Below are 26,987 nucleotides of genomic sequence, written 5' to 3' on the forward strand. Positions count from 1 at the left end.
CCCCCTCTCTCCACGGCTTGCAGGTGGCCATCAAGCGCGTGGCCCGGGACACGGTCCTGCACTGGGACGAGCTGGTGAGTGAGCGGGGCCAGCGGGACAGAGCGGGCCGTGGCAAGCAGGGATAAGGCCGGGGGCAGCGGGCGTGGGCTCAGCGAGCGAGGCCGAGCATCGCGGGCCCGGGGATGCCGAACAGCGGCGGTGGGTTCAGGCAGGGGCACCTCCCAGTCAACCCCTGCCGTGGCGGGAGGAGTCCCAAGCAGCGGGGAGGCTGCCCAAGGCGGCACTGGGGCATCCCGGGCAGGGGAATTGCAGCCGCAGGGCAGCATCGGGCCATGTGATGGAGGCATTGTCTCGTCCTCACAGCCCGACGGCACCTGTGTTCCGAGGGAGATCGTGCTCATGAAGATGGTGGGCTTCGGCTGCCACAGAATCATCCAGCTCCTGGACTGGTTCGAGCTGCCCGACAGCTTCGTTCTGGTTCTGGAGCGTCCGGAGCAGTCTCGGGATCTCTTGCGCGTCCTGGTGGAGCAAGAGTTCCTGAGCGAGGAGGCGGCTCGCCGGCTTTTCTGGCAGGTGCTGGAGGCCGTATGGCACTGCACCGCCTGCGGCGTCCTGCACCGGGACATCAAGCCGGAGAACCTCCTCGTGAACCCGGAGACTGGCGAGCTGAAGCTCATCGACTTCGGCTGCGGCACCTTCCTCCAGGAGCGGGCCTACACAGAGTTTGCCGGTGAGCCCAGAGCGCGGGCCCCGCTGCCAGTGCCAGGCACTGCACGGCCCCATTCCCTCCTGGGCCGCGGGGTGCGGCATTCAGCCGGCTGCCGGCTGCCCTGGGGCACGGGGCAGGTGCTGTGCCCCAGGAGCCGGCTGCTGGCCCTGGCGACAGAAAGGGGCTGCAAAAGCTGGGTCCCGGCTCCTGGGCTTGGCAGGCCCGCAAGGCCTTGGGCTGCTCCGCTGGCCTTGTCAGCCTTGCAGAACGGTTCCTTGGCTTTGGCCCGTTGTCAGGGGGAGGGAGGCAGGCAGGCCTTGGGGGGAAGTTGTGGCCACGGCTGCAGCCCCTGCCTCTGGCAGGAGGCTGGCGCCAGGCTGTGGAAGGCAGCAGCCTGCGCCTGATGAGCGCCGCCCGTCTCCCCTAGGAACACGCTCGTACTGCCCGCCCGAGTGGATCGGCCTTCGCTGCTACCACGGCGATGGGGCGACCATCTGGTCCCTGGGCGTGCTGCTCTTCGAAATGGTGTGCGGGTTCCTGCCATTCGAAAGCGAGCGTGAGATCGTGTTGAGGCAGCTCATCTTCCCGCAGGAGATCTCTCCAGGTTGGTACGCGGCCTGAAGAAGGCAGGCTTTGGCAGGTGGCACCGCGCGGCCCGGCCCGGCCCGGCCCTCCCGCAGCTGCGCGGGACGTCCGTGTGCCCTCAAGGGCCGGCTGCAGCAGGTGGCCCGTGCCGGGCTCGCTGTGGCACGCTTGGCTGAAGGAGGGGGCCCTTGCTTGTCCTGCCGTGCCGCTCTCCCGCCAAGGGCAGCTCCGAGCACACGCTGGGCTGGAGCCTTCTGCAAGTGACCGCTGCTTTCTGCCTTCTCTCCGCAGAGTGTCAACATCTGATCCAGTGGTGTTTGTCCAAGCACCCCATGGATCGGCCAGTGCTGGAGCAGATCTTCTATCACCCTTGGGTGTTGGGCGGGCATTTCTGATGCCTTGCCACAGCCTCTGCAGCACCCAGTTCCCATGTCCCACACAGGACTGTGGGCTGAGAAATAAAACAACCCGAAAGCCACTGTGGGCTGTCAAGTCTGGTCCTTGTTAGCAAGTTCAGCCAAGGGAACCTCTTGGGAAAAGGGATAATCAGAGCGTTCCCTTCAGCCTCTCTCCATTCTGGGACTGTGTGTTCTGCTCAAACACTCAACGGACCCCAACAGCTGCTAATGCCAAAACTACCTGAGAATTTATGGATAAATAAATTCCTGGCAACCACCACCACAGAAGGAAGGAAAATGGGTCCATACAAGGGACTGACAGAGGTTGAGGTTGGAAAGGAGGACATCAAGGGTTCCGTACTTCACAAGCACTCTTCTTGGATTAAGGCTGTTTTCCATTCCAGATGGATTCATACCTCAGCTTTTTATCAGGGAATAAATAAAATACTGAGAGCAGATAATTGCTGGTTCATTGGGAATGTAGTGTCCTGCTGAGGTAACATCACTGCCATCAAAGCACATCCAGCCCGACATGGTCAGTGAGAAGTCCCAGGTCAATAAATGCCCCTGGAGGTCATTTAGGATCTTGCTGGGGACTTGGTTTGGGAATGGATTCATACAGGTAAGTGGCTTGAAAGCTGCTCCCCCTAATTTTCTTGTAAGTGAGATATGTATCAAAATGGATTTCTAGAGCAGTAAATTATAATTAAGTGCTTATTATAATATTCATTAAGAGTGGCTGTCTGCTGTACTGTTACACCAAATACTAATTATTAGAAATTAAGGTGACAGGAGGGAATAATATTCTGAATTGTGTAAGTGGGAGTAATAAGAGCCTAGGAGGGATAAGCAGACAAAGCAGCAGGAGAATTTCCTTTCTACAGGGAAATCAGCGGTAATGGAATCCCCAGTGCCACAGCACTGGGAGGCATGGCTGCCCAGGAAGGGGTTGTGGGCAGGGGACAAAATTAATGACAGCTAAAAAGGCACCAAGCAGAGGGGTCATAGCTGTGGGACCATTGGGCTCCAAGTGTTCAGTTTTGGGGTATCATCACCTGGCAGGATCCAACCAGTGGATTGACCTCCAAAGGCTCCATCTTGCCTCCATCTTATTTTTCTAGTTTGTTTGCTAGGTTTATTTGTTTTTTTTTAATTCCTCTTCAAACTGAAGTTAAATTCCTACAATGATTTTGTTGCAACTACTCTAGTAAAAGGGATCTCTGGTCATGGCAGGGAATAGACAATCTTTGAGGTCCCTTCCAGCTCAAACCCATCTGGGGCAGGGGTGAGATGGATGCAGGGCAGGATGAACAGCCAGGGAAGCAGCCAAAGCCATGCAGAGCTGTGTGAGGAACAGTTTTTCCAGTCCCCAGCAAAGGAAAATCATAAACTTCACCCTCTATTGTTGTCTGTGCTGCTCCACTCTAAGCACAGCTGTCTCCAAGGCCTCCCTCCAGTAGAACCTTTTTAATCAGTCCCTCTCTCCTGTGGTTAAATTAGGGGGAAAAAAAATCATCTCCTATGTGAAAGTGATTCCTTTGTTGCCAGACATTTCCAGGTTTTCCATTTTCTCCTCCTTGAGTAGGAAGAAGTCATTTACCATGTTTTTTTCTAAAGCAATTTCCAGGGACGTCCAGCAGACATGGCCAAGAGCCATCAGCAGCCAAGCCCTGACTGGGTTTCTTTGCTTGAGTAAATCAATGTTTTGCCACTAATGGGAGATGAATGCCCATTTTCCATGCCCCATTTATTTTATTGCCAGGGCTGGGGTGCAGGGGAGGCAGCACTGGGGCAGCTCTGGAAATCCCAGAGAGAACTTGGAATATTCACTCCCATCCCATTTTATGGTGTGTGATGTGCAAACACATTAGGGAAGAGCTGCTGCACTCACCAGCTGGAATAACTCACAGTGCCTGGCTCTCTCTCTGTCCATCTCTATTATTTTTATTTGGAGTTTCCACAGGGTTGTTTTAAGGATGTGGGATGCTCTTGCTCAGTTAGTGCCAGCAAAAATCCCTGTGGAAGAGATTTTTTTGCCACAGCAGGGTTTTTTTTTTTATTATTAGACTGAAAAAGTATCTTTTTCCCTGTCCTGTTGGGACTTTTGTGGGATGTGGACAGGGATGGGAACCCTGAGCCACCATGGGATGGCAAAGGCAGGAGCTGACCCACCACCAGCTTGAGGTGAAGCAATTAAAGCTTGTAGCTGCCACCAGCATTTCCTGCCTGTAATTAATGCTTTTAATGAGAAGGCATATGGTAACCCCCTCCTCCCCCCAGCATTCTGCCAGGTGTGGGTTTATTAACAGCTGCTAATTACACCATTATTCAGTGTCTAAGTCAGGGAGGACTGCACCGTGTGCTCTGACTGCCTGTGAATGCTGGCAAAAATTTTTTCACTTAAATTTTCTGTTTTTTCTTTACACAGGGAACTGAACCCCCTGGGGGTTTGCAGGGCAAACCAGCATCCCTGGGATACAGAGCCAGCTCCTTTCCCACTTTACCTGACCCCTCTGCTGCAAATCCAGCTGCACATCCTCCTCCTCACAGCCAGAACATGCTTTTGTTCCCAGGGGGAGTTTTTCTGGAAGCCTGATAGTCCCAGGAACTGTAGAGGGGCTTGAAGCCATTCTCTATCTGATGGAGTATCCAAGTGCCAGGACATCCTCAGCCCCATGGATCCTCAGGGCTCCTGCATGTCCCAGAGCAGGAGGGCATTATCCTGGTAGGAAAAGCAGTGCCTTTGTTCCCCTCAGACCTCAGCTCTGCTGCTGGGGTGCTCATTGCACCAAGTGCTTGACATTAAGCCTCTTTCTCTATTTCCAACATCTTGGAAATGTTTTACCAACAGCTGGTTACAGTTTTAAGACTGGGTATTACGAAGTACCTTACTCCCAGCCTGGGCCTCTGAGTATTCCAGTTCCATGCAAGTATTGGGAGAAAATGAGCATTAAAATTATCCATGTGGAAGTTCTCCCCCTCTTTTCCAAGCCAGTCCCAGTTCCTGCTCCTGCCATGGATGCTCTGGATCTGCCTCTGAGAGCGATGGGAACCTGGGAGAGCAGGACGGATGGAGAGGCCACTGGGGATGGAGCCAGGGTATGTCAAGCTGCTCACGAGGGTCTGAATCTCCAGAGGACCCACAAACACATGGACATGATTTGGAGTTGGGAATATTGGATCCAGCCACTGTGGATGTGGCACTTGAGGAAATGGTGAGTGCTGGCCATGGCAGTGCTGGAGGAACTGCTGGACTTGATGCTCAGAGGACTTTTCCAGCCCAAAGAATTCCATGATTCTGTGAGCTGCCACAGCTCCCTGCCTGAGGGCACTGCTCCTGCACTGCTCTCTGGAGCATCAGGATATAATTATTGTAAAAGATTTAATTATGGTGACTGCAGCTGGGTAGGGTCCAGCTTTCTGCCAATCTGTGTGTGGTCACTCCAGGCACGGAACACTCAGGAAAAGCGTCTCCTATTTACTGAGGATAAAACAACTGATTCTCTTGAGGAAACACGATAATTCTTGGTGTCCAGGAAAGTTGCACTGAGTTGGAAAAACAGACCAACCCCCTGTGGAGCTGAGCCCTGGGCCGGGCTGCTGGTGCCCTCTGCTGCCAAGTGACACTTTTCACATCTTACTCTTCTCAATTCGATGAAGAAACAATTCCAAACTGTGTTTTATGTTTTCAATACACTTTTTTATTGCAGTCACCTCTAAACGATTCACAAGGTTAATGACTTTTAAACCTCTATGCTAGTAAAGTAGAAATTAACGTTGATATTTAATGATAGGATTAACCAGGAGATTAAAAAACTGCTGTGGAAAGATGCACAGACTCTCAAGGATTTCAAATTAAGTACAGAATAAGTTTAATGAAGACAGGAGCTTATCAGTATTCATAAAATTTTCACAAGAAAATCTGATTAAACATTAATAAAAGGAACTTTGTTATTTAGTAGAAAACAGACACTGTACTACAACAACAACAAAAAACAAACAAAAAAATATATCAAGCAATTTAAGGTGAAGTAGGACAAAGTGATGGAATTACTCATTTCCTCCAGTGGCTTCTGCTCTGTGGAGCAGCAGATCTGTGCTGAAACACAATCACAGGTGGAGTGGTGAGGAACCTGAGATTCCAGAAACTGGGCTAAAACTTGTTTTGATGCCAACATATCTCATCAGAACCTTGTCAACAGCATCAGTGTCATCCTTCTCCCTGCAATTCCTCCTTGCTGGCTTTCCAAACACAGTGAAAGGCACCGCAGCCATGGGCAGACAGCTCCTGGTAAAGTCCCCATGTCCTCACTGAGCCTGCACCGGCCTCAGGCTGGAAACCACCTACACATTCCTACAAGTCTTAGCGAGGCTTTGTTTTTATAATCCTTAAAATGGGCAAGTGCTACACTGTGTTCAAAGGTAACATTCAGTGTTTTCAAACGTCCCTTATGCAACCCAAAATTTAGGAAGAACTTAGCAAGTTAACAATCTGAGTTATATTTTACAAGCTTTTCTCCCCTTCCTGCCTTAGGGAGGTGCAAACTGGCACAGCTAACAGCTTTTAGTCCAAATCCTGGCAGGAAGAGTGGAGTAAGGGAAAGATAAGCCCCTGTAATTTTAAGCAAGCTCTCTGTATGACATCTGTTGCATTTTCAGAATTTCCATTACATTAACTTATCACACTGCTTCATTTTTTTGCTCTTCTCCTCAACATCTTTCAGCACATCCTGCAGTTTCTTAGAGCTCTGCATCAGGAGGGCAAAGCTTTCCTTGAAGTTGCTGGCCCCGTGCTCCCTGCAGATATTCTCAAGCCCATCAAAGCACTGCAAAATCTTCTCCAGCTCGGCCGTGACAGCTTTCTGTTCCTCCAGCTCTGCTCGCAGAGCCTGCTCCGCGGCCGCCTCTGCCCTGCACTGCTGCTGCAGCTGCTGCAGCTCGTCCTGCAGCGCCTGGAATTCCTCCTTGCTGTAGGGATACTGCTCCTGCACCCTGTCTTCGGGCAGCAGCACGTTCTTAGGGATGTTCATCACCAGCTGCAGCACCACTTCTTCCATTTTAGCGAAGAGTTTATCGAAGTGCTCCTTCATGAAGACCAGGAATTTCTCGGTGCATTTCCGGATCTGGGAAGGGCTGACTTTGCAGCCGGGGATGCTGTCCAGCTTCTTAAGCATCACGCCCTCCACCACCAGCATCACTTCGAAGAGGTAGTCCTGGAAGGCGATGTAGAAGCGCAGCATGCACGTCTGGGGCGTGAACCCGAAGAACTGCGTCTCGTAGGCCATGGGATCCACCGACATGGCGGCGGGGGGCCGGGCCGCGAGGGGAAGGCGGGTCTCACAGGGCTCCCCGGTGCTACCCGAGGCAGCGGGGCCGCTGCTCCCACTTGCGGGCCGAGTGCGGGGTCCGGGGCCGCTGCCCAAGGACGGTTCCGAGACCGGCGGTGCCGCCACCGCTTTCCCGCCTCGCTCGAGCGCCGCCTCAGGGCAGCCTCGGCCGCAGCCAATCAGCGCCCGCCGGGGCACGCTCGCCGTCCAATCACCGAGCGCTCCGTCCCTCGGGGGGCGGGCCAAACGCGGTGAAAGGCAATGACAGCGCGGGGTGGTGGGCGGGTACTTCAAAACAACCAATGGAAGCGCGGAGCGGCGGCCGCGGGCTGGGCAGCCGGCCAATGAGAGAGCAGATCGGAAGGGGGCTGCTGCTCAGCCAATGGGAGCGCGGAGCGTCGGGCGGGCGCGGAGGCGGGCGGGACGGGGCGGGGCGGGGCCGTGCCGCCAAGATGGCGTACCAGACGTTCCGGCAGGAGTACCTGCAGGTGCCGCCCGTGACCCGGGCCTACACCACCGCCTGCGTCCTCACCACCGCCGCCGTGGTCAGTGCGCGGCCGCGGGAGGGAGGTCGTGACGGGAATTGGGAGCGGGGTGGGCGCGGGGAAGCCGTGGAAGGGGAGCCCTGAGGCACCGCCCCCGCTCTGAGGCGCGTCTGGAGCCCCTGAGCGAGGGGATTCCCGAAACAGGCCCCGGGGAGATGCAAAGCACGAATAAATAACAACAGCGCCAGAGGGTTGTTGTATTGAGGCTCCCGCTTGCCAGAAAACTCACAGTGCTGCTTGACGACTTGCTGGGCTCTTTTAAGCGGGTTGCTGTGTTGGGTGTGTATTTTTTCTTTTTTTTTTTTTTTTAGTTCCTTGTATTGATCCTTTCAAAATATTCTCTTCTTTTTCAGCAATTAGAACTTATCACGCCCTTCCAGCTGTATTTCAACCCTGAGTTAATATTTAAGCACTTTCAAGTAAGTGTGTTCTGAAGCACGGGAGGTTTTAAACTGTGCTGGAGAGTTTTTTAAGTGCTTGTCTTTTCAAAATAGTGTACTTTTTGTATTAGAAATACACTTTTTAAAAGCTACTGTAGCCAGAGTGCAGACCAATGTACCATTAAATAGGTCTTAGTTTCATTTTCTGTAAATGAGATATTGATTTCATTGTTGCTTATCTATTTAGACAATAAAAATAAGCTGTCATGTTTAAAGTGCTTGTATTTGTCTTATTTCCAGATATGGAGGTTAATCACAAACTACTTGTTCTTTGGACCAGTTGGCTTTAATTTTTTATTTAACATGATCTTTTTGTATCCTTCACCAAGTTGTGTTGGTTCCCTTGGCAAGCAGAGCTCCAGAGAGCAGGAATGTTGCTGTACCTACACACAGGAAAGGTTGAGCTCCTGGGAATTCAGCAGTGCCAACTTCACTGGTGTCATAAAGGGGCTTTAAGGGGGTCTCCTTCCTAAGCAGTCAAAAATTTTGCCAATTACTTTTTCGATGTAAAGAATTTGTACAAGCCTGATCCTTCAGGTTGGTGCTGACCTCGTGCAGGAGGAAATTCCAGGTAACTTTTTTGCCTCCTGGGTCACCCTCTCTGCTGAAGTACCCAGAAAGAGCCAAGTGATGTAGTAAATTGATAAAAACCACTTTGAAGCTGATGTAGGATTGAATCATTTTCTGCTTGGATCTGTCTCTAAACTCATTTGCAATGGAGTTTTCCTGACCTGTGGCCTCAGATACCGGTACTGCCGCATGCTCGAGGAAGGCTCTTTCCGGGGTCGGACGGCAGATTTTGTATTTATGTTCCTTTTTGGAGGATTTTTAATGACTGTATCCTTTTTGTTTTAATTCCAAGCTCCTTTAGTAAAGCTACAGATGTATGAATGAGAACTGAAATCGTGTTGTTACTGTTACCTTAATATAGTTTTGTTGCACAAAGAGTACCAATATTTGTTAGGATGGTTTTGAATACTTCGGGATTGTTGCTGGTTTTTCAGGTTTTTTTTCTGCTTGATAATGGTAATGAAATTATCAGGTTATGGCTTTTCAGGTGTGGTCTTATGCTCAGGTTGTCTGTGAAGAATTAACTTATCCTTTAATGAGATTATTCATGCTGCAGGTACCCTGAATCCTGCTGCAGATGTTGGATTTGATGGACAGTAGTTCGAAAAACTTACACCTGGGAAAGTGGAGTTACCAGCAATGTGGAAAACACGAGATTACAAATTAAGATGTGAAATTCCTGACCTCACAAGTGTTTCCTTAACAACCCATACCAGCTTTTTGGGCTGTTTGTGAACTTGGTGTTCCTGGGCCAGGCGTTCACCATCATGCTGGTGTACGTCTGGAGCCGCAGGAACCCCTATGTCCGCATGAACTTCTTCGGTCTCCTCATCTTCCAAGCCCCATTTCTACCCTGGGTATTGATGGGCTTTTCACTGCTTTTGGGGAACTCCATCATTGTGGATCTCCTGGGTGAGCAATGGTGACAATCACGAGGATCTGTTCCTCCTCGTGTTCTGCATGAAACAGAAAATGGGGACAAATCCAAGGGCTAAATGCCCTAATGCTTGGTGTTCTGATATATTTCTACCAGGCTTTTCTGATTTCTAACCATTGTAGCATGTTTTGTACTGTGATAAGGAAGGAAAGATGTTTTGGCTTATTACTTGGAATCAAGTAATGATTGTACCCTGATGCATCATCTGACCATAGCATCAGTCTACTGAAATAAAATAGTTTATATTACTATTTTATCAACTCTTAATAGAGCCAAAACATCAGTATTTTTAATAATGACAGGACATTTTTCCAATATTAATGCCTTGCAGTGTAAGTTAAGCTTTTTATCTGCTATTAGCTTTCTTCCTTAGGTTTTGTGTTTCTGTATCATATTTTCTGTGAGAGAACCAATGTGTGTTGTTTTTCTGAAAACTCTAGTATAAAGCATTTGAGAGTTGTAAAGGAGAAGGATTGAAAAAATCACCTTTTGGCTTTTGTTTCAATACCAGGCATTGCTGTTGGGCATATATATTTTTTCTTAGAGGATGTCTTTCCCAATCAGCCTGGTGGTGGGAGGCTCCTGAGAACACCGTCTGTCCTGTGAGTATTGGTGTCTGCTTTGGCAGAGACATGGAAAAAGTGCTTGTTTGAAAAACTGTTTGCAGCTCAGTCACATCAGCTTCTGGTGAATTGGGCAGAGACAGAACTGGGGGGTGTCTGTTCTTGCTTTTTATTGAACTTGTGTTGCCAAAAAAGGAGCTGGCATTTGTTTAAGTGGGAACCAACTTAACTGGGAGAAGAGCTAAAGGATTTTACCTTTGGTTTCTCTGATAACACTTGTCAGACTTTGCTGACAGCTTTTTTTTGGTGGCACCAAAGCTGTGTCCCCTGCTGAGTGTGAACAGTGCCTGAGGTATTACATCATATATATATATATATATGTCTTCAGTAAGTCATCCTCAGGCCACAATTTTGGGAAAAAAATCCTTCAGTGTTTATAGAATTGAGTATTGGTGCTCCCACTCAGTTCCCTCTTGTGTGGATGCTCTCTGAACACCTCTGATGGTTGTTTTTCACAGAAGCATAGGCTATCCTGAAGATGTCTGGCATAGAATATTTATATCATAAATAGCAGAAGATGAACCTCATCAGTCTTGATTTGGGATCCCCTTCCAAATTGGAGAGCATAAATCCCACTGCCTGGGCAAGCCATTCCTGAGGGAGGAGGACACCATTCCATGGGCAGCATTTGAGCTGTCTTGATCTTTCAGTGAGAGCTGTGTTTTAAAGGATAAACCATCCTTTGTGTTTTCCAGGAAAGCAATATTTGACACACCAGAGGATGACCCCAACTACAACCCCTTGCCCGAGGAGCGGCCGGGGGGGTTTGCATGGGGCGAGGGGCAGCGCCTCGGGGGATAATCCTGTGCCAAAACCCCTGGGAGAGACTGGCCTGGGCCCAGTCCCACGTGGAGATTCTCCTTCCCCAGCGCAGAGAGGACTCTCTGACAGCTCTATGGTTTGGAATACAAGCACTTTATGAAATGGCAGTCTCACCCAAGGCACTCCCAGCGCCTTTCCCCAATCAGGGAATTCATTGTGCCGGACATAATCTAAATCCAGTGGAGCCAAAAATGTAAAACTGGAAACTGTTTCCTGTTGACTTCAGTTAACAAGGCCACGCAAGTACTTGTTAAAATGATTTCTAAAGCATTTTTTTCAAGTTATTTGATACATGAAACTCTATGGGAAACTTTACAGGGGACAAACCCAGCTTTTTGGGTTTTAACTTTTTTTTTTATTCTTGGATAAAACAACTACAAGATGATTGAAAGGCTAAGTCACTATTTCAATGGCAAAAGGATTTTTGATCTGAGGTACTGCTGCTTCCAGTCATCTTTGAATTGCAGGGAGCACAACATGCAGCATAATGCAGCTTTTCACTCTGCCAGGTGGGTTTTTGGAGTGTTCTGCAGGCTGAGGCTACATTTTGATGTTTTTTTCCTCTGAGGACTGTGTGTTCACGTGTCCAGTTTTCACACTGGTGGTTAAATAGGTGTGCCTGCAAAATCCACCCCCATGTGCCCTCTGCTGTTACTGAATGACCTGCAGCACTAGAGAAGGAAACCTGTCTGAATTCAGGACTCAGATGATGATGAGTTGAATAAAATGTCTTGTGTATCCCTTTTGGTTAATCTTCTGTGTAATCATGTAGTCTTGAAGCAGCAGGTGGAAAAGCAGGAGCTGGAAAAAGCAAATCCTTGAAGAGACAGAGAAAACTGAAGCTTTTCACACGAGTGTCTCAGAACTGCAGGACACAGCATTGTCTGCTCAGGATGTGAAATCCACAGTCTGTGGATGAAGTTTGTTGTGTCCAGCACAGGCTAATGAGACTGAGTGGGATTTAGCTTAAAGCTAAATTGATTATAAATATATCTGAGGAGCCACAGGAGCTTGGAGCTCAGTTCAGCTCTTCATGGTCAGTTCTTAAATTGCCATAGAAAGTATTGGGTAGGGGTTTATTGATTATATCATAGTAGATAAAATATATCATAGTAGATGAAATGAGTTAAAGCTGCATCTTCATTCTACATTTTAGAGGATGGGCTCACGCATGACAGTGTCAGATTATGTTTTCAAAAACTCACCACAGGTTTTAATATTTGTAATTTATGATCCAGGAGAGAAATTTGTGGATATCTCAGGGGGAATGCTTTGTCCACAAGCAGTATGTTAGATTCTGATAAAATCTGTGAGGTGATCTGTATCTGCATTTTTATCTGTTAAAGGTTATGAAAACTTAGGGGAGCTTTGGGGGCTTTTACAGGTTTTTCAGCTTGTTTTTTGGGGCAGTTTTGATTTGTTCTAGAGTAGACTTCCAGTGCTGCTAGGAACAAGAGTGAAAGTGTTTTGGACAATGTTGATTCAGCATAGGTTATGAGGCAGGAATTAGATCCAAACCTTATTTTTGTGTTTTTGGGGTTTTTTTAGTTCAGTGTTTGAGAACCCCTCCTTAGCTTGTTACTGGGACAAGTCCTGAACGGGAACATGTCCCGACCCTGCCTGCAGCCGGCTCTCTGCCCTCCTTGCTTGCATTTGGCTGCGGTTTGGGGTCCGGGATTTTTCCGAGGGTCCCCGGCCCCGAGGGGCTCTCGGAGCAGGTAGCGGTGCAAATGGCGGCGACATCGAGACTACAACTCCCAGAATGCTCCGCGCAACGTCGCGCTGTGACGTCATTACTGCGCCAGGGAGCCTGTGGAGCGCGGCCGGAGCCCCGGGACAGCCCCGGCGGGACGGGACGGGACGGGACCGGAGGGCGAGGGGCGATGGCTCAGGACAGCGAGGGGCCTCCGGCCAAGCGGTTCAAGGCAGCGCCCCCCGGCACGCAGCCCCAGAGCGCCGCGCCTCCCGCACACGTGCAGCGCCGCTCCCTGCCCATCTCCGGAGCCCGCGGCCCGCTGCTGGCCCGGCTCCGCCGCCTCGACACCGCCGTCCTCATCGGTGAGTGCCGGGACGGGCGGTGTCCCATGGAGTGGCCTGGGCTGGGAAAAGTTGCTCAGAAACTGTTTGGGTGTAAATCTGAAGTGTGATGAACAAGGGGTATGATGACTTGTGCTTTGGCAGCCGGGGACTTCGTTTTTATGGAGAAGGCGAAAGTATTTCCCTCTCCTTTCGCTGTCCGCCTGGAGTTCAGTCAAAGCCAGATGGCAAAATTATCTTCTGAAGACTCTCCTCACTTACTTACATTTTCAGGGGTTTTCCACTGATTTTATTATGCTTTCTGTGAGTACAAACTAAAAAGCTTTTTGTCAGACTTTCAGGAGCTAAAGATATACAACTTCCCACCTGGTAGTCTAAAGACTCAGCATTTGTTGTAACTAAATGAAAAACGCTTTGTATATCACTCCTATCAGTGTCACACCACAGACACTTCACCTCCAGAGAGGCTGGAGTACATTTCTGAACCAGAATGTGACTGGAGAGCGCCTGGGTGGAGAGAGCTCTGCAGAGGAGCAACCCAGCAGCAAGAGGAGAGCATTGGGGTGGTGTCTCTGCCCTGCCACCCCTTTGTGGTGGGGCTTTCCCCATCTTCAGCTTCCCCATTCTCAAACAGGGCTAAAAGTTAACATAAAAAACTGAGTTTGACAATGCTATAAAAGCGCGGGGTTGGAAACCCTATTCCCTTGATATTCCTTAGGAGAAACAGGCTCAGGGAAGACCACTCAGCTCCCTCAGTACCTGTATGAAGTGGGGATTGGCCACCCTGGCATCATCGCTGTGACCCAGCCCCGCAGGGTGGCAGCTGTCACCCTGGCTGCCAGAGTCGCCGAGGAGAAGAGGACGGAGCTGGGGAGGCTGGTAGGTTGATCTACAGCTTAACTCTGCACTGGGGATGGGGCAGTGGAAGGCTTCAATGGGTAGGATAACCATTCTTTAATAATTTAATTATTAATTACACGATTAGTTTTGGGTGCCACAATATAACAAGGATGTAAAAGCTGTATGAGAGTGCTCAAAGGAGCGATACGAAGATGGTGAAGGGTCAGGAGGGGCTGAGATCATTTGGTCTGTTCAGCTGGAGAAGTGGAGAATTTGGTCAAATTGGTCACCAAGGTCTGCAGCTTCCTCCTGAGGAGCAGCTTCAATTTCTGCTCTCTGTGACCAGGGACAGGACCCGAGGGAACAGCTGGAGCTGTGTCAGGGGTGATCTTGGTTGGATTTCAGGGAAAGGTTCTTCCCCCAAAGGGTGCTGGCACTGCCCAGGCTCCCCAGGGAATGGGCACGGCCCCGAGGCTGCCAGAGCTCCAGGAGTGTTTGGACAGCGCTGCCAGGGATGCCTAGACTGGGATTGTTGGGGTGTCTGTGCAGGGCCAGGAGCTGGACTGGATGATCCCTTCCAGCTCAGGATATTCTATGATTCTATAATTAAATGAGTAGAGAAAAATGGCTCTTTACCTGCCCCATGACAGGGTGGGCATGGTGTGTCTCTGTGGTATTGTACTTCTTGATTATTATCTGTGTTGTTCCATTTGAAAAAATACTGATTCATGAATAAAACAAAAACTATTGTGCTCCCTGTCTCAGAAATCACTGTCAAGGAGAGCAGAATCCTGAATTTGTGCAGGTCTGGGGGAGAAAAGCAGAGGAGAAAGACTTCTCCTGCATAAAATCCTTGGAGAGTGTGGAATCTTTTCTAGCAGTGAGAGGGAGGGAGGGAGACCTGGGGGGCATTTGTGATGAACTTTTAGTTAGGAAGAAGCCGACTAGAGATGTTGGGAGTATCATTTGCTAGATTTGGAAGAAGAACTGCTCACAGCAGATAAATTGCTCTGCTTTCCAGAGCTTCTACAGGCTTCTGGTTGGCTCTGTCCAGTGCAATGACCAGGAGCTTTGTAGTCCTTCCTTGAGGCAGGATGAGAAATGCCAGTCTTTGTGCCTGTAATCCCTGTGTGATCCCTTCCCCAGGTTGGCTACACCGTGCGCTTCGATGATTGTTCGTGCGCCGAGACCAGGATCCGGTTCCTGACGGACGGAATGCTGCTCCGAGAGGCCATCGGGGACCCTCTGCTGCACAAGTACAGCGTGGTCATCCTGGATGAGGCCCATGAGAGGACCATCCACACTGATGTGCTCTTTGGAGTGGTCAAAGCTGCACAAAAGAAGCGAAAGGAACGAGGCCTGCGGCCACTGAAAGTGTGTTCATCTGGGATGGCAGTGAAGGGCAGGGTGGGGCTGGGCTCTGAGTGCTCTGAGCATCTCCTGGGGCCTTCCAAAGTGTTTGGAATTTCAGCCTTGACCATTTTTCTGTTCCTAAAAACTCACTTTAAATCTGAATAGTTAAGGGTGTTTGACTTACCATGTGTGGGCCTGATATGACACCTCTGAACAAGGCATCTGGTCACCACTGTGATAGCTTTTTTCCACAAAAGCTCTTGGGTGTGAGCTCTAGACTAGGCAGAATGCTGGGGAGGTTTTGGCCCTGCTCAGGTGTTGGCACTCCAGGTGCAGGAGCTCTGGCTGATGGCACAGCTCTGGGACATGCTCATTCCCAGGTAGGGCACTGCACATGGGATGGGTGGACGTGTCAGGAATTTGTGTGAAAGCACATTGACTTTGCTGGAGGGGCCTGGCAGGGGCCTTGCATGGTCTTGTTCCACACACCAGCTCCTTCTGTCACAGCATTTTCTGCTTGTGTTAAAAAGCTGTTGGCTTTAACAAGGGGAAGTCACTGTCTTCTGTCCCAAAGCCTGTGAGCTGCTCTGAGCGTGGTTCTCAGGATCCAGAAGGTGACTTTTGGCTGGTCCTGACTCAGTGGTGTCCAGCTGGATGCAAGCTGCAGTGCTGACCCCTCTTGTGCTCCCCCTGAAGGTGATTGTCATGTCAGCCACGATGGATGTGGACCAGTTCTCCCAGTATTTCAATGGAGCTCCTGTCATCTATCTGGAGGGCCGGCAGCATCCCATTGAGATCTTTTACACCAAGGAGCAGCAGAGTGACTACCTGCAGGCAGCACTGGTGTCCATCTTCCAGATCCACCAGGTATGAGGCTCTCTCCAGGTTTGTGTCCCTCTGGGGCCAGGGGTTGGCATTTTGTGCTGGGATGTTTGACTGCCAAACACTTGGATTATTGTGTTGGTTCTTTAAACTGCATTTAGTGCTTTCAAGTTGCTGCTGCTGTTGGGATTTGGGACCTTTATGTCCAGGCTGGAGCTGAAGGGATACTGCTGAGCAAAGCTCTGCAATGTCAGCTCATGCCTAAAACCTGAATGTTCCTCTCACCTGACTTCTCTGTACCTGGCTGCTTGCTGTCTCCCTCTGCCTGGCCTGGACAGTTATTTGAGGACACAGCAATTCCTCCATCCCTCAAAATGTGATTTACTCTTTACCTCTGTTGAATCCTTTGGGAATTCTGGCTGTTGCATACCTTGCACACGTGTGTCTTCTCTTTCTTCTTAGCCTGCTTCAGTGACTTGCTGCCAGAGCCACATCTCATTACCACCTCAGTTCTCCTTTTCTATCCAAACCTTCCTAACTTGCTTTTTCCTCTGACTCCAGGAAGCCCCTGCATGCCAGGACATCCTGGTGTTCCTGACTGGTCAGGAAGAAATTGAAGCAATGACCAAAACCTGTCGAGATGTTGCCCAGCATCTCCCCGAGGGCTGCCCACGGATGACAGTGCTGCCCCTTTATGCTTCTCTGCCCCATTGCCAACAGCTCCGTGCCTTTAAACCTACCCCAGAGGTGAGGATGGGTGAACAACACCTGTTACCTCTTTGCTTCCATGAGTCTTGGGAAGAAACACTTGGACTTTCAGGGGCTAAATCAGTCTGTACTGCTAGTAAGCAATAGTCTCCATTTTAGGCTGAGTGGTTCCAGTGTGATAAAAGACACTGCAACTGTGATGGTTTGAACTGAGGCATCCAGTAAGTCAAGTGGGAGCACAAAAAGGAGGGATTAGAGGGAGTGAAAAGGGCACAGGAATTTAAATTTCCCCCATTTCATTGGAATTTTTTGTCCATATCACAAAAAAAGCTGCAGAAGCTAATGGGGGAAATACTGAGAAAGCTGAAAACCTGAGAATGTTTGTCAGGGCCATAATAAAAGGAATTTGTGCTTCCTCAGGCTCTTTTGTACTTACTCAGCAGATAAACAAGAACACAAATGTTGTGCCAGAAATGAAACCAACACTGTTGAAAGATACATTGAGAACAACTGTTGTGGTTGCGTATTTTGTTGCAAATGCAGGCACATGTTTTAGAAGCTGATTAGAAACTGGAGATTACCTTAATTTCTGAGAGCTGGCACAGAAAACACAGTTTGTGCTCACAATGTGGGGCAGGGCTTGGGCCACACTGGCCCAAAGCAGCAGAATTTCTGTGTTGCAGCTGCTCTGAGGTAGCCTTGGTTTGATTTGTCCTTCCTCCCAGGGCTGTCGCAAAGTGATCCTCTCCACCAACATCGCAGAAACCTCCATCACCATTGCAGGGATAAAATTCGTTGTGGACACAGGCATGGTCAAAGCCAAGAAGTACAGCCCTGGTGAGGAATTCTGAGGAACAGGGCCAAGATTGAGTTTGGGTTTGTAGAAGTTACTGGAGGCCATAAGCCCCACTGAAAGAGGATTTCAGACACCCTCTGTGCTGTTTAAATTAATGTCTCAGGTTGGGGTGTGGGGTTTGGTGGTGTTTTTTGTGGGGTTTTTTGTGTATCAGCCATGAGGGGGTTAAAAATCTGTCAAATGTGAATCTTCTCTTCATGGACACAGCATGGGATAATTCATTGTGCTGAACCAAGTGAGCACTGAGCTGTGTTTGAATGTTAAACCTTGGGAATTCTCACTGTTAATCCTCTGTGTTTTCCAAAGCTGTGCCTTGCACAGGCACTGACTGAGGTGATGCTTTTCCATTCCCAGAAACTGGGCTGGAAGTGCTGGCAGTGCAGCAGGTGTCCAAGGCCCAGGCTTGGCAGCGCACAGGGAGAGCAGGGAGACAGGAGAGCGGCATCTGCTACCGGCTCTACACAGAGGAGGACTTTGAGAAGTTTGATGAAATGACAACACCTGAGATACAGAGGTGAGGACAGAGCCATCACACTCCTTGCCACACCTCTTTTACAGCTGGAGCTGTGGGAAGAACTGAGCAGCAAAACTGGATCTGGGGGCTGATGGGATGACTTGAGAAAAATGGAAGTGTGGGGACTAAACAGAAAAACTGGGAAAGGTTTGCTCAGGGTGGACAGTTGCACTGAGTCTCCAAACACATGAGGCAATAGCTCTCCTGACTGTCCTCCAGATCTTGGACTTGCCTCTTCCTGGTTGAGGAAATAAGGCTTGAGCAGCAGCATCAGACTAGTCTCTGTCAAGCTGCAGCACAGGCCTGAGACTCTTGTCTCAGCTTCTGTAAAAAAAGAATAAAAGAACTATCTCAATTGTTTTTTCTGCCTGTGCAGGTGTAACCTGGCCAGTGTGGTGCTTCAGCTCCTAGCCCTGAAAATTCCCAATGTGCTCACCTTTGACTTCATGTCCAAACCATCTCCTGGTAAGTGGCTACAAAGGCAGACACAGGGAAAAAGAGCAGGGAGCAGTCTTGAGTCATAACAACACAATGTGAAGGTGTGCCCTGACTGCCAAAGGAAGCCAGAGTAAATGGGGGAGAAGTGCTCATTCTTCTGGCTAGAGGAGGATAAACCACATTTTGGGACTCTGATTTCTCTAAGTGGGCAGTACTTGTCCCTCTGGCCAGGGGAGGGAGGCAGTGATGGAGCCAGCTGATCCTTTACATCCCTCAGTGGGAGGCAGGAGGCCTCACAGCCCAATGTCTTTGTTTTGGCAGATGCTATTCAAGCAGCAATTGATCAGCTGGACCTGCTGGGGGCTGTGACCCAAAAGGAAGGTCAGCTTGTCCTCACCCCCCTGGGAAGGAAAATGGCAGCCTTTCCACTGGATCCAAAGTTCTCCAAGGTAAAAACTGCAGAAAAATAAACATTTTAAATCTCATATATTCACCTCTGTACCATTGCTGATTCTGTTTCAAACTCCTTGAACAGGGTGTGAAATTTGGGGTGTTTGCAGCTGTACTGGTATATTTGCTGTACATTAATGTACAAAATCCAGCCCTTTTGCTGGATTGCTTGTCATTTGTTGTTAAATTCAGGAAAGCTTTTTAAAAGATAATTTCTTTCCTCTGGAACCTCTGAAGGTGAGCAAGGCAAATTTGCTTACAATGTTCAGGATTGTTTAGCAAGTCCATGAAATGTCTGTTGCTGTAGTTGATCTCAGTCTCTGTGTTTGTACTGATTAGGCACTGGTAAGTCTCAGGAAGGAGCCTGGCAGTTGCTGTTAAAGGTGCTTGGTGAGCCCACTGGAGGATTTACAGCTGTTCCTAGGCCCAGATGTTTATGAGATTGTCCCAAGCAATGTTTGGTCTGCCAGGGAACAGAAAGATCTGCCTGGTTGAAGTGGGTTTGGTTGACCAAAGATGAGTTTTGTTGTGTCTGTGCAGGCCATCCTCCTGTCCCCCAAGTTCCACTGTGCAGAGGAGATCCTGACCATCGTGTCACTGTTATCAGTGGACAGTGTCCTCCACAACCCCCCTGCCCAGCGGGATGAGGTGCAGGCTGTCAGGAGGAAATTCATCTCCAGTGAGGGTGATCATCTGACCCTGCTCAACGTGTACAGGGCCTACAAGAACGTCAGTGGGCACAAGGTGAGATGATCTGAGGCTGCCAGTGCTGTCTGAGCTCATGGGGTGAGGAGTTTTGAGCACAGAGCAGAGTGACTCCTGCATCCTCCAAAGCAGAGAGAAAAGAGGGCTCATCCTTTACATCTGGGCAATCAGAGGAAAGTTCCTACAAGGGTTCCTTCAGAAAACTCTGGCAAATCTTTGTGGGACCTGTTCTGTAATTACAGCCAGGGCTCTTCCATCCCTGGTTCCAGCTGGAAACAGAAGGCAGGGTGTTAAGACTTGATAAATATCTGGACATGCTCTGTGACAGGATTCATTGGAAAAACACTGAGCATATTTAAAAGGAGATTTGGATTTATCGTGCTCTATCAACCCCTCTCATTGATTTGTGCATCTGTGGACTCATGTACCCCATTCCTTGCAGCACCTGTTATTCTTACCCGATTTGTTTTCACCACCTGTGGGATAGCAAGTGCTGTTCTGCAGCTCTTGGTGGCCTTGCAGAGCAGCTCTGAGTGGGGAAAGAACCACCACATGCTGTTTCTGAGCACTGTGGGAGGGGAATCTAGACAGAGGGGAGTAAAGGGGAGTAGAAATACGGGCAGGAAAAGGGTCAGCACCTTTTCTCTGAGGCAGATTGTGGGGGGGATTTTGCTTTTCATGGTATCCAAAGGCTGTCATGCTCCTGGGGTGAAGAAATAGCCTCTTCTAACTCCTGGTGTCTCTGCTGCAGGGATGGTGCAGAGAGAACTTTATTAACGGCAGGAACATGAAGCTGATGGCAGAAGTCAGAGCTCAGCTCAGGGACATTTGTGTAAAGGTAACTTCCTTCCATATTCTATTTCTCTGTTTCACCTGTTGATATTTTCCTGTTTATCCCCAAACTGATGTTACTGTGCACCAAGTCCCAGGAGTGAGAAAACGTGGGGTTGTTTTCAGTCTGCTGTCAATAGCTGGGTAAAATTCCTGACTCTGCAGTTGCATCCTAAAATCTTAAAGCCACAGCACTTAGTGGGTCAAGAAGAAATGGGAACCTCTGAGCAGACTTCTCAGGGAGAAAACAGGTTTTCCTAAGGGTTTTTCCTGCTCTAATGCAGGTGGGACTGTGCTGTGTGTGCCACGGAGTGCTGTCAGCCTCGGCAGCCTGTGCTGGCTGGCTTCTTCATGGAGTCAGGCATTCGGTGTGGCAGCAGCTTCCCCTCAGTGCTGTTCCTGCTGGAAACAGCGTGGGAGCTGCCACTGAACCCCTGGCAGTCTGTGGTGACATGGGAGCCCCCTCTGGGCTACCATTTGTGAGTGCTGGTTGGCCTTGAGCTCACTTCCAGCAGGAGAGTGATGATCCATTTTGTTGGCTCTGGGTGAGGCTAGCATCCGCTCGAGCTGAATTCCCAGTTATCCCCCAGCCTTCTGACACAGGGAATCCCCCAGGATTTCTGAAGAGAGCCCAGTGAAACAGGGCTTCAGGTCATTCTTGCTCACTCCCATCTCTCCCAGCTGTCGATGCCGCTCGAGTCCTCCCGCGGGGACACCGCGAGCGTCCGGCGCTGCCTGGCCCACAGCCTGTTCATGAACGCGGCCGAGCTGCGGCCCGACGGCTCCTACGGCACCGTGGACTCGCAGCAGGTGGTGGCCATCCACCCCTCCTCGGTGCTGTTCCAGTGCAGGCCGGCCTGTGTGGTGTACAACGGGCTGCTGCGCACCAACAAGTGCTACATGCGCGATCTGTGCGTGGTGGACGCGGAGTGGCTGCACGAGGCCGCGCCCGACTACTTCCGCAGGAAACTCCGGACGGCCAAGAACTGACCCCTGGATGTGGGACCAGCTGGCTCAGCTTTGCCTTGAAAGATTTATTTTTTTAAAAGTTTTAATGTATAAATACATTTTTTATAGGCAGGATCATTTAAGTGTGTTTAAGGAAGGGGATGGGTATTTATTTAGATTGGATTTATGTTTTTTTCCAGAATAAAGAAGTGATGGTGAAAACCTGAATCCTGCGTGTTTTTTAGTGAGGCACAGAACAAATGATGGTGAGACAGTCCAGGACCAGTCCTGGTGTTTATTATTCTCATGGGAGTGTGTTCATTGCCAGCAGTCTGAGCTTAAAGCTGTGAAGGTAACACACTGAATCCCTGCTTCTTGTCCAGAATGGTCTCTGCCATTTACATGTGCAGTGCTCAGACATCTGCAGGGAATTGGGAGTTAAAATTCTGGTCCTTTGATGGGTTGGTATCAGTTTGATGGGGTGGTACAGATACTTTGCAGTGAATAGCAAATGGACCTTTTGTGCTTCTCCCCAACAGTGGGCACTAGTGCCAGCTTTTGGACAAAAGGAAGGCTTGGTGCCAGGAACTACTGTCTTAGTCAGTCTTTCCTATAAAATACACATTGCTCAAGGGACAAAAAAACCCCCAAACATTCATTTTGTCTTTTTCTGAGGAGACTGCCATGCTCTGGCCTGGACGCTGGCAGTCCTAACTGGGCCTAATTCCTCTTTGTGCCTTTACCCGAGGCTGTTCCTTCCAGCCTGCCCATTCCATTGTCAGGGATCCCAGGAGCCAGGCACTCCTTGGCACACTCCGTCCTGCCAGGACCGGGGCTCGAACCCAGGGTTTCAGCGGGGCCGGGACTCGAACTCGGGGTTTCAGCGGGGCCGGGACTCGAACTCGGGGTTTCAGCGGGACCGGGACTCGAACCCAGGGTTTCAGCGGGGCCGGGACTCGAACTCGGTGTCTCACCGGGTCCGGGGCTCGAACCGGCGGCCCCGTGTCCCGCGCGGGGCCCGCCGGGGCCGGAAGCGGAGCGCGGTTCCGGGGCGGGCAGTCCTGCTCGCCGCTCGCTCCCGCACGATGCTCCTCGCCCGCTCCCTGCGCGCCGTGGCCGCCGCCGCGCTGCGCCCTCCGCTCCCCGCTCCGCGCCGGCCGCTCAGCTCCGCGTCCCCCCGCGCTCTGCTGCCGCCGCCCGGCGCCGCGCCCGCCCTGGCGCGCTCGCTGTGGCAGCTGGGCGGCGGCGCGGGGCGGACGGCGCTGCTGCGGCCGCGGCGGGGCTCGGCCGGCCGCGTGTCCTGCGGCTGCGGCGGTCTGCACACCGAGGGTGAGCGGGGCCGACACGTGCGCTGCACGCCTCGATCCGTCCCGGGAAGCACGTGGGGCGGGAGGGGGGGCTTTCCATGTTCCCCCCTCTTTTCCTAAGGCAACTCCACCTTTTCCTAATCTCCGTTTTCCCTAAACCACCTATTTCCCTGAATTCCGTCATTGCCTAAATCCTCTTTTCCTCTACACCCCCTTCTCTACCTCCTCTCCCTAGTCCCCCTTCCCTAATCAACTTTTTCACAACTCCCTTTTCCCCAACCCCCCTTTTCCTAACCCTTTTTTGTCTCAAACCACCATTTTTTCCCAAACCCTTTTCCTACCCGTCCTTCCCTTAAGCCCACCTCCCTTTTCCTTAACCACCGTCCCTTTTCTTACCCCCCTTTTACTCTCCTCTTTCCTTACTCCCCTTTTCCCTAATCCCCCCTTTCCCTAGCTCCCCCTTTCCCTAATTATCCTTTCCCTAAACCCCTGTTTTCCAGCATCTCCTTCCCCTGAGCTCACCTTCCTTTCCTTAATTCCCTCCCTCTCCATAACCCTCCTTTTCCCTAACCCCATTTTCTCTCCCCACCAGGAGACAAAGCCTTTGCGCAGTTCCTGACGGATGAGATCAATGAGGAGAAGAAGATCCAGAAGCACAAGTCCCTGCCCAAGGTCTCTGGGGGCTGGGAGCTGGAGGTCCACGGCACGGAGGCCAAGCTGGTGCGGAAAATCGCGGGGGAAAAGTAAGTGGGGTCTGGGAAGGGTCCCCAGCAGCTGAGGGCAGGTGGGTCACAGTGTCCAGGCTTCTCCATGTGCTCCTGCCCCACACTGCAAGGTGCAAAGGCTCTCTATGTTATCACTTTGGACCAAAGGAGCTTTTTTCACACCAGTTTGTTACTCTGTTTTGTGTTACAAAGTTTCTTCCTGTTTTAAAAATAACAGTAAAACTTTAAAAAGTGAGAGCACTTGGAGGGGGCAGCTTCCCTCAGGTCTGTCTTTTACCTGGTTTTGTTCACACTGTGTGAATTTGGAATGAGGGCTTAAAAGACCCATTCTGATGGGTATTTTTTTTGGGTGTGTTCAAAAGAATTGTTCCTGTTTCTTTTGCAGGATAACGGTTACATTCAACATCAATAACAGCATTCCACCCTCGGCTGAAGAAGACACACAGGAGCAGCAGAAACCTGATGAGCAGGAGGTAACTGAGCCTTGATGTGCATTTAATGTTGGGGACACAGATGAAAAGTTGGAATCTTGCCATTGGGAAGTTGGAAGCCTTGCCCTCAAGTGTTGAGGCTTTTTCTCCCCCTTACCTGATATTTGGGAGCATTAAGTCACAAAATGCAGATTTTTTGTCCCCTGTCTGGGACCTTCCTCTCTGCTGCAGAAAGGCAGAGCAGGTGGGAGGGCTCTAGGAGGAGAAATTAGAGGAATTCTGAGACTTTCTAGCACCTTCCAGTACCAAAAGGGTCTACAGGAGAGTGGGAGACTTTGTACAAGGGAATGGAGCAACAGGTTAAGGGGGTTTGGCTTTTAACTGACAGGGTGTGGGGCTAAATTAGGTATTGGGAGGGATTGTTCCCTGTGAGGGTGGGGAGGCCCTGGCACAGGAAAGCTGCCCCATCCCTGAAAGTGTCCAAGATGAGGTTGGATGGGGCTTGGAGCAGCCTGGGGTAGTGGAAGGTGTCAGGGAATACCCAGTGCTGGCTGGGCTGTGCTGTGATTGCTTTGGCTCCTCCTCAGATTCCAGTGCTGATGCAACTCTTCTCTTATTTAGCCTGAACTTACATCAACTCCAAACTTTGTTGTGGAAGTAATAAAAGATGATACAAAACAGACCCTTGTGCTTGACTGCCATTTCCCTGAAGATGAGGTGAGTATCACTGTGCCCCTGTTGGATTTAACTGCTGTTTGTAATCTCTTGCTTTTCTGAATTGGCACAATATCCACTCTCCCCTTATTTCTTTATTTTTCTTAATCACAAAAAAAAAAACCCAACAAAAAAAGCCAAACCAACCAAAAAAAAACCAAAAAAGCTTTATGTTTTCTTGCTTTATGTTTGCAAGAACAGTGGGGAGGAAATGTTTATGGCATTCCTCATATCCTGCCCTGGTGTTTCTGATCAGCTGCTTATTGGGCTGTTTATTGAATTACAGTAGAGAAGTAGGGATTAAAAAAAAGGAGGGGAGAAAATAAAATTGAGAGCCTTTGCTCACACTGAACACCAGTTTATTTTGTGGTTTATTTTGCAAATATTAGGAGATGTTTAACAGCCACTCCTGGCTGACAGGGGTGAGACAGACACAGGAAGATATATTTAGAACCACACAGGTTTTTATATATTTTTAAAATTCAGATTGCTAATTTACATCAGGTCCCTTTTGGCAGCACAGGCTTAGTGGATTTCCTGTGTTCTGTGCATGTCTGTGCTCATCCTCACAGGCACACCTTGAGAGAGGAGAGGCACAGCTTGTCTGGCCTTGGGGCTCTTCCTGAGGTATTCCCAGCCTGGAGATGAGCTGGCTGAGTGTTCCCACTAATTGGAGCTAATTGCACGTCTTGCATTTGTTTTCCTGCCTCAGATTGGACATGAAGGAGAGGAAGAAAGTGATATTTTCACAATTCGGGAGGTCAGCTTCCAGCCCACTGGAGAAGCCGACTGGAAGGACACCAACTACACCCTCAACACGGATTCCCTTGACTGGGTAGGTGCTGCTAAAGGCCACAGAGGGCACTCAGCTGTCCCTCTGCTCCTGGGTTGGGAATTAAACCTGTGTGGATGTCTGAGACAGGGACTGCCCCTGCTCTGCCCCTGAGCTGGTGGTTCTGCTGCAGACAGAGGGTGTTTCCTGGGCCCAGGGTCATGCACTGCTGGTGGCATTACCAGGAATCAGGACAGACAGCTGGAACTTCTTCCTTTCCATGTTTTATAGGTGGATTTCCCAGCCAGGAATCACACTCTGGAAATGCTTTGACACTTGTTTAACATCTTTTGATCTGTGTGTTTAACAATGTGACTCATCAGACACCATGCATAGATAAAGGCATCTGTGTATGATATCTGATAAAGTACATTGTGTCCTGGTTTCCCAGGTCTGTTACAGTTGTAACACTCAAAATATGCACAAGAATCTGTGTGTTCTTATGTTCTCAATGCCAGGATTTCAAAAGGTACAATTTTTAGTTTGAGGGTGCCATATATTTAAAACTGAAAGTAGAAGTCCTAGACTGTATCTATCCCCTTGAGAAGCACTCATGTTAAAATTGCTTAGTGTGCTGATTATTCTTTCTTCCCCCATCTTAAGACATTAAATTAATTAAATATGTGTATGAAAAGGAAAAAAGCAATGTTCATGACAGTAACATTTAAGCCTTTCAAACAAACTTGTACCTTTCCAAAGTGCTAGTTCACCCCTGGGTAGAGAGGACAGGCAGAGTTTGCCTTGTGTCATCCCTGACAGACTTCTCCTGATGATTCCCACAATCTGAGGATCATCTCCAGGGTGTGCAGCTCCTTTGTGCTGTTTGGTTTAGGTTTTTATTATGTGTTCCATGGCCTTTTCCATCCAGATGTTCCACCCAAGGTCAGGCCTGCCCTCCTGTGGGAGCTGGGCCGTATTTTCCTGGGAGGAAGTGCCAGGTGACACCTTAATGCACCCCCTACCCAGGTGTGTTCCACTAAGGAAAGTTTCTGTTCCATGCTCCAGGCTCTCTACGATCACTTGATGGATTTCCTGGCTGACAGAGGAGTGGACAACACCTTTGCTGATGAGTTAATAGAGCTCAGCACTGCCCTGGAGCACCAGGAATACATTAAATTCCTTGAAGACCTTAAAAGCTTTGTCAAATGTCAGTAGGTCAGGCTAGAAAACTTACCCTCAAGTGTGGGTATTCCACAGTGCTGCTTCATCCAGCAATACCCAAATATATCTTCACAGTGGATACAGAGTAAGTAATTTGGAAGGTGGAGAATGGGAGAAGGAGGATTCCCACTTGGATCTGGGGATGTGAAGTGATGGTGCAGCCCCAGAAAAGTTCTCTGATGCTACAGGCCAGAATTGCCTCACCCTGCACAGGGGTTTTTGTACAATTAAGAGTGAATGTGAAGAATAAAAACTGTTCAACATATCACTGAAAAGGGTGGTTTCTCTTCTTCCTGCTGTACTAGAGCTGCCAGGAAAGTGATGGCAGAGTTTCTTTGCCAGAGCTGCTCACAGAGTAG

At 49.7% G+C, this 26,987-nt stretch overlaps 5 protein-coding genes across 6 annotated transcripts; 4 read left to right on the top strand and 1 right to left on the bottom strand.

Annotated features, from left to right (window-relative positions):
- Positions 1–11: 11 nt before the first annotated feature.
- On the top strand, positions 12–5,269 carry LOC107212676 (serine/threonine-protein kinase pim-1-like; the record flags this gene model as incomplete). Its single annotated transcript, XM_015646205.3, has 5 exons — positions 12–74; positions 364–730; positions 1,137–1,313; positions 1,586–2,314; positions 4,121–5,269. Coding segments are annotated over 4 exons (711 nt in total), but the record flags the coding sequence as incomplete, so codon positions are not given.
- Positions 5,270–5,370: 101 nt separating this feature from the next.
- Positions 5,371–7,192, bottom strand: MIS12 (MIS12 kinetochore complex component). Its single transcript, XM_015646188.3, has one exon. The coding sequence runs from the start codon at positions 6,990–6,992 to the stop codon at positions 6,360–6,362; it is 633 nt and encodes a 210-aa protein (XP_015501674.1). The 5' UTR covers positions 6,993–7,192; the 3' UTR covers positions 5,371–6,359.
- A 260-nt stretch (positions 7,193–7,452) lies between these two features.
- DERL2 (derlin 2) lies at positions 7,453–11,696 on the top strand. The gene is made up of 7 exons (XM_015646879.3): positions 7,453–7,564; positions 7,918–7,983; positions 8,245–8,318; positions 8,748–8,841; positions 9,291–9,486; positions 10,023–10,113; positions 10,830–11,696. The coding sequence occupies exons 1-7, from the start codon at positions 7,472–7,474 to the stop codon at positions 10,933–10,935; spliced, it is 720 nt and encodes a 239-aa protein (XP_015502365.1). The 5' UTR covers positions 7,453–7,471; the 3' UTR covers positions 10,936–11,696.
- A 120-nt stretch (positions 11,697–11,816) lies between these two features.
- Positions 11,817–21,686, top strand: DHX33 (DEAH-box helicase 33). Of its 2 annotated transcripts, none has more exons than XM_015646878.2 (12): positions 11,817–13,014; positions 13,712–13,872; positions 14,980–15,207; positions 15,883–16,053; positions 16,570–16,755; positions 17,442–17,553; positions 17,927–18,086; positions 18,463–18,551; positions 18,846–18,973; positions 19,515–19,718; positions 20,431–20,517; positions 21,192–21,686. In XM_015646878.2, exons 1-12 carry the CDS (start codon positions 12,687–12,689, stop codon positions 21,498–21,500), a joined length of 2,163 nt encoding a protein of 720 aa, XP_015502364.1. In that variant the 5' UTR covers positions 11,817–12,686; the 3' UTR covers positions 21,501–21,686. The 2 variants fall into 2 exon arrangements, with proteins under 2 accessions (XP_015502364.1, XP_033374771.1); XM_033518880.1 differs by having other exon boundaries at positions 20,795–21,309.
- An 842-nt stretch (positions 21,687–22,528) lies between these two features.
- C1QBP (complement C1q binding protein) lies at positions 22,529–26,903 on the top strand. The gene is made up of 6 exons (XM_033518881.1): positions 22,529–22,787; positions 23,358–23,508; positions 23,876–23,963; positions 24,543–24,638; positions 25,348–25,470; positions 26,473–26,903. Exons 1-6 carry the CDS (start codon positions 22,544–22,546, stop codon positions 26,620–26,622), a joined length of 852 nt encoding a protein of 283 aa, XP_033374772.1. The 5' UTR covers positions 22,529–22,543; the 3' UTR covers positions 26,623–26,903.
- Positions 26,904–26,987: the final 84 nt, after the last annotated feature.

Source organism: Parus major, chromosome 19, assembly GCF_001522545.3.
Source record: "Parus major isolate Abel chromosome 19, Parus_major1.1, whole genome shotgun sequence".
Lineage (NCBI taxonomy): Eukaryota > Metazoa > Chordata > Aves > Passeriformes > Paridae > Parus > Parus major.

Bases quoted from the DNA above. Each gene is read 5' to 3' on its own strand.
- C1QBP (XM_033518881.1), top strand. From the start codon at position 22,544: ATGCTCCTCGCCCGCTCCCTGCGCGCCGTGGCCGCCGCCGCGCTGCGC. The intron at 24,639-25,347 runs GTGAGTATCACT...TTCCTGCCTCAG, and splicing joins GCCATTTCCCTGAAGATGAG to ATTGGACATGAAGGAGAGGA. The intron at 25,471-26,472 runs GTAGGTGCTGCT...TCCATGCTCCAG, and splicing joins ACACGGATTCCCTTGACTGG to GCTCTCTACGATCACTTGAT.
- DHX33 (XM_015646878.2), top strand. From the start codon at position 12,687: ATGGCGGCGACATCGAGACTACAACTCCCAGAATGCTCCGCGCAACGT. The intron at 16,054-16,569 runs GTATGAGGCTCT...CTCTGACTCCAG, and splicing joins CCATCTTCCAGATCCACCAG to GAAGCCCCTGCATGCCAGGA. The intron at 17,554-17,926 runs GTGAGGAATTCT...TTCCATTCCCAG, and splicing joins AGCCAAGAAGTACAGCCCTG to AAACTGGGCTGGAAGTGCTG.
- DERL2 (XM_015646879.3), top strand. From the start codon at position 7,472: ATGGCGTACCAGACGTTCCGGCAGGAGTACCTGCAGGTGCCGCCCGTG. The intron at 9,487-10,022 runs GTGAGCAATGGT...TTTCAATACCAG, and splicing joins CATCATTGTGGATCTCCTGG to GCATTGCTGTTGGGCATATA. The intron at 10,114-10,829 runs GTGAGTATTGGT...TGTGTTTTCCAG, and splicing joins CTGAGAACACCGTCTGTCCT to GAAAGCAATATTTGACACAC.
- MIS12 (XM_015646188.3), bottom strand. From the start codon at position 6,992: ATGTCGGTGGATCCCATGGCCTACGAGACGCAGTTCTTCGGGTTCACG.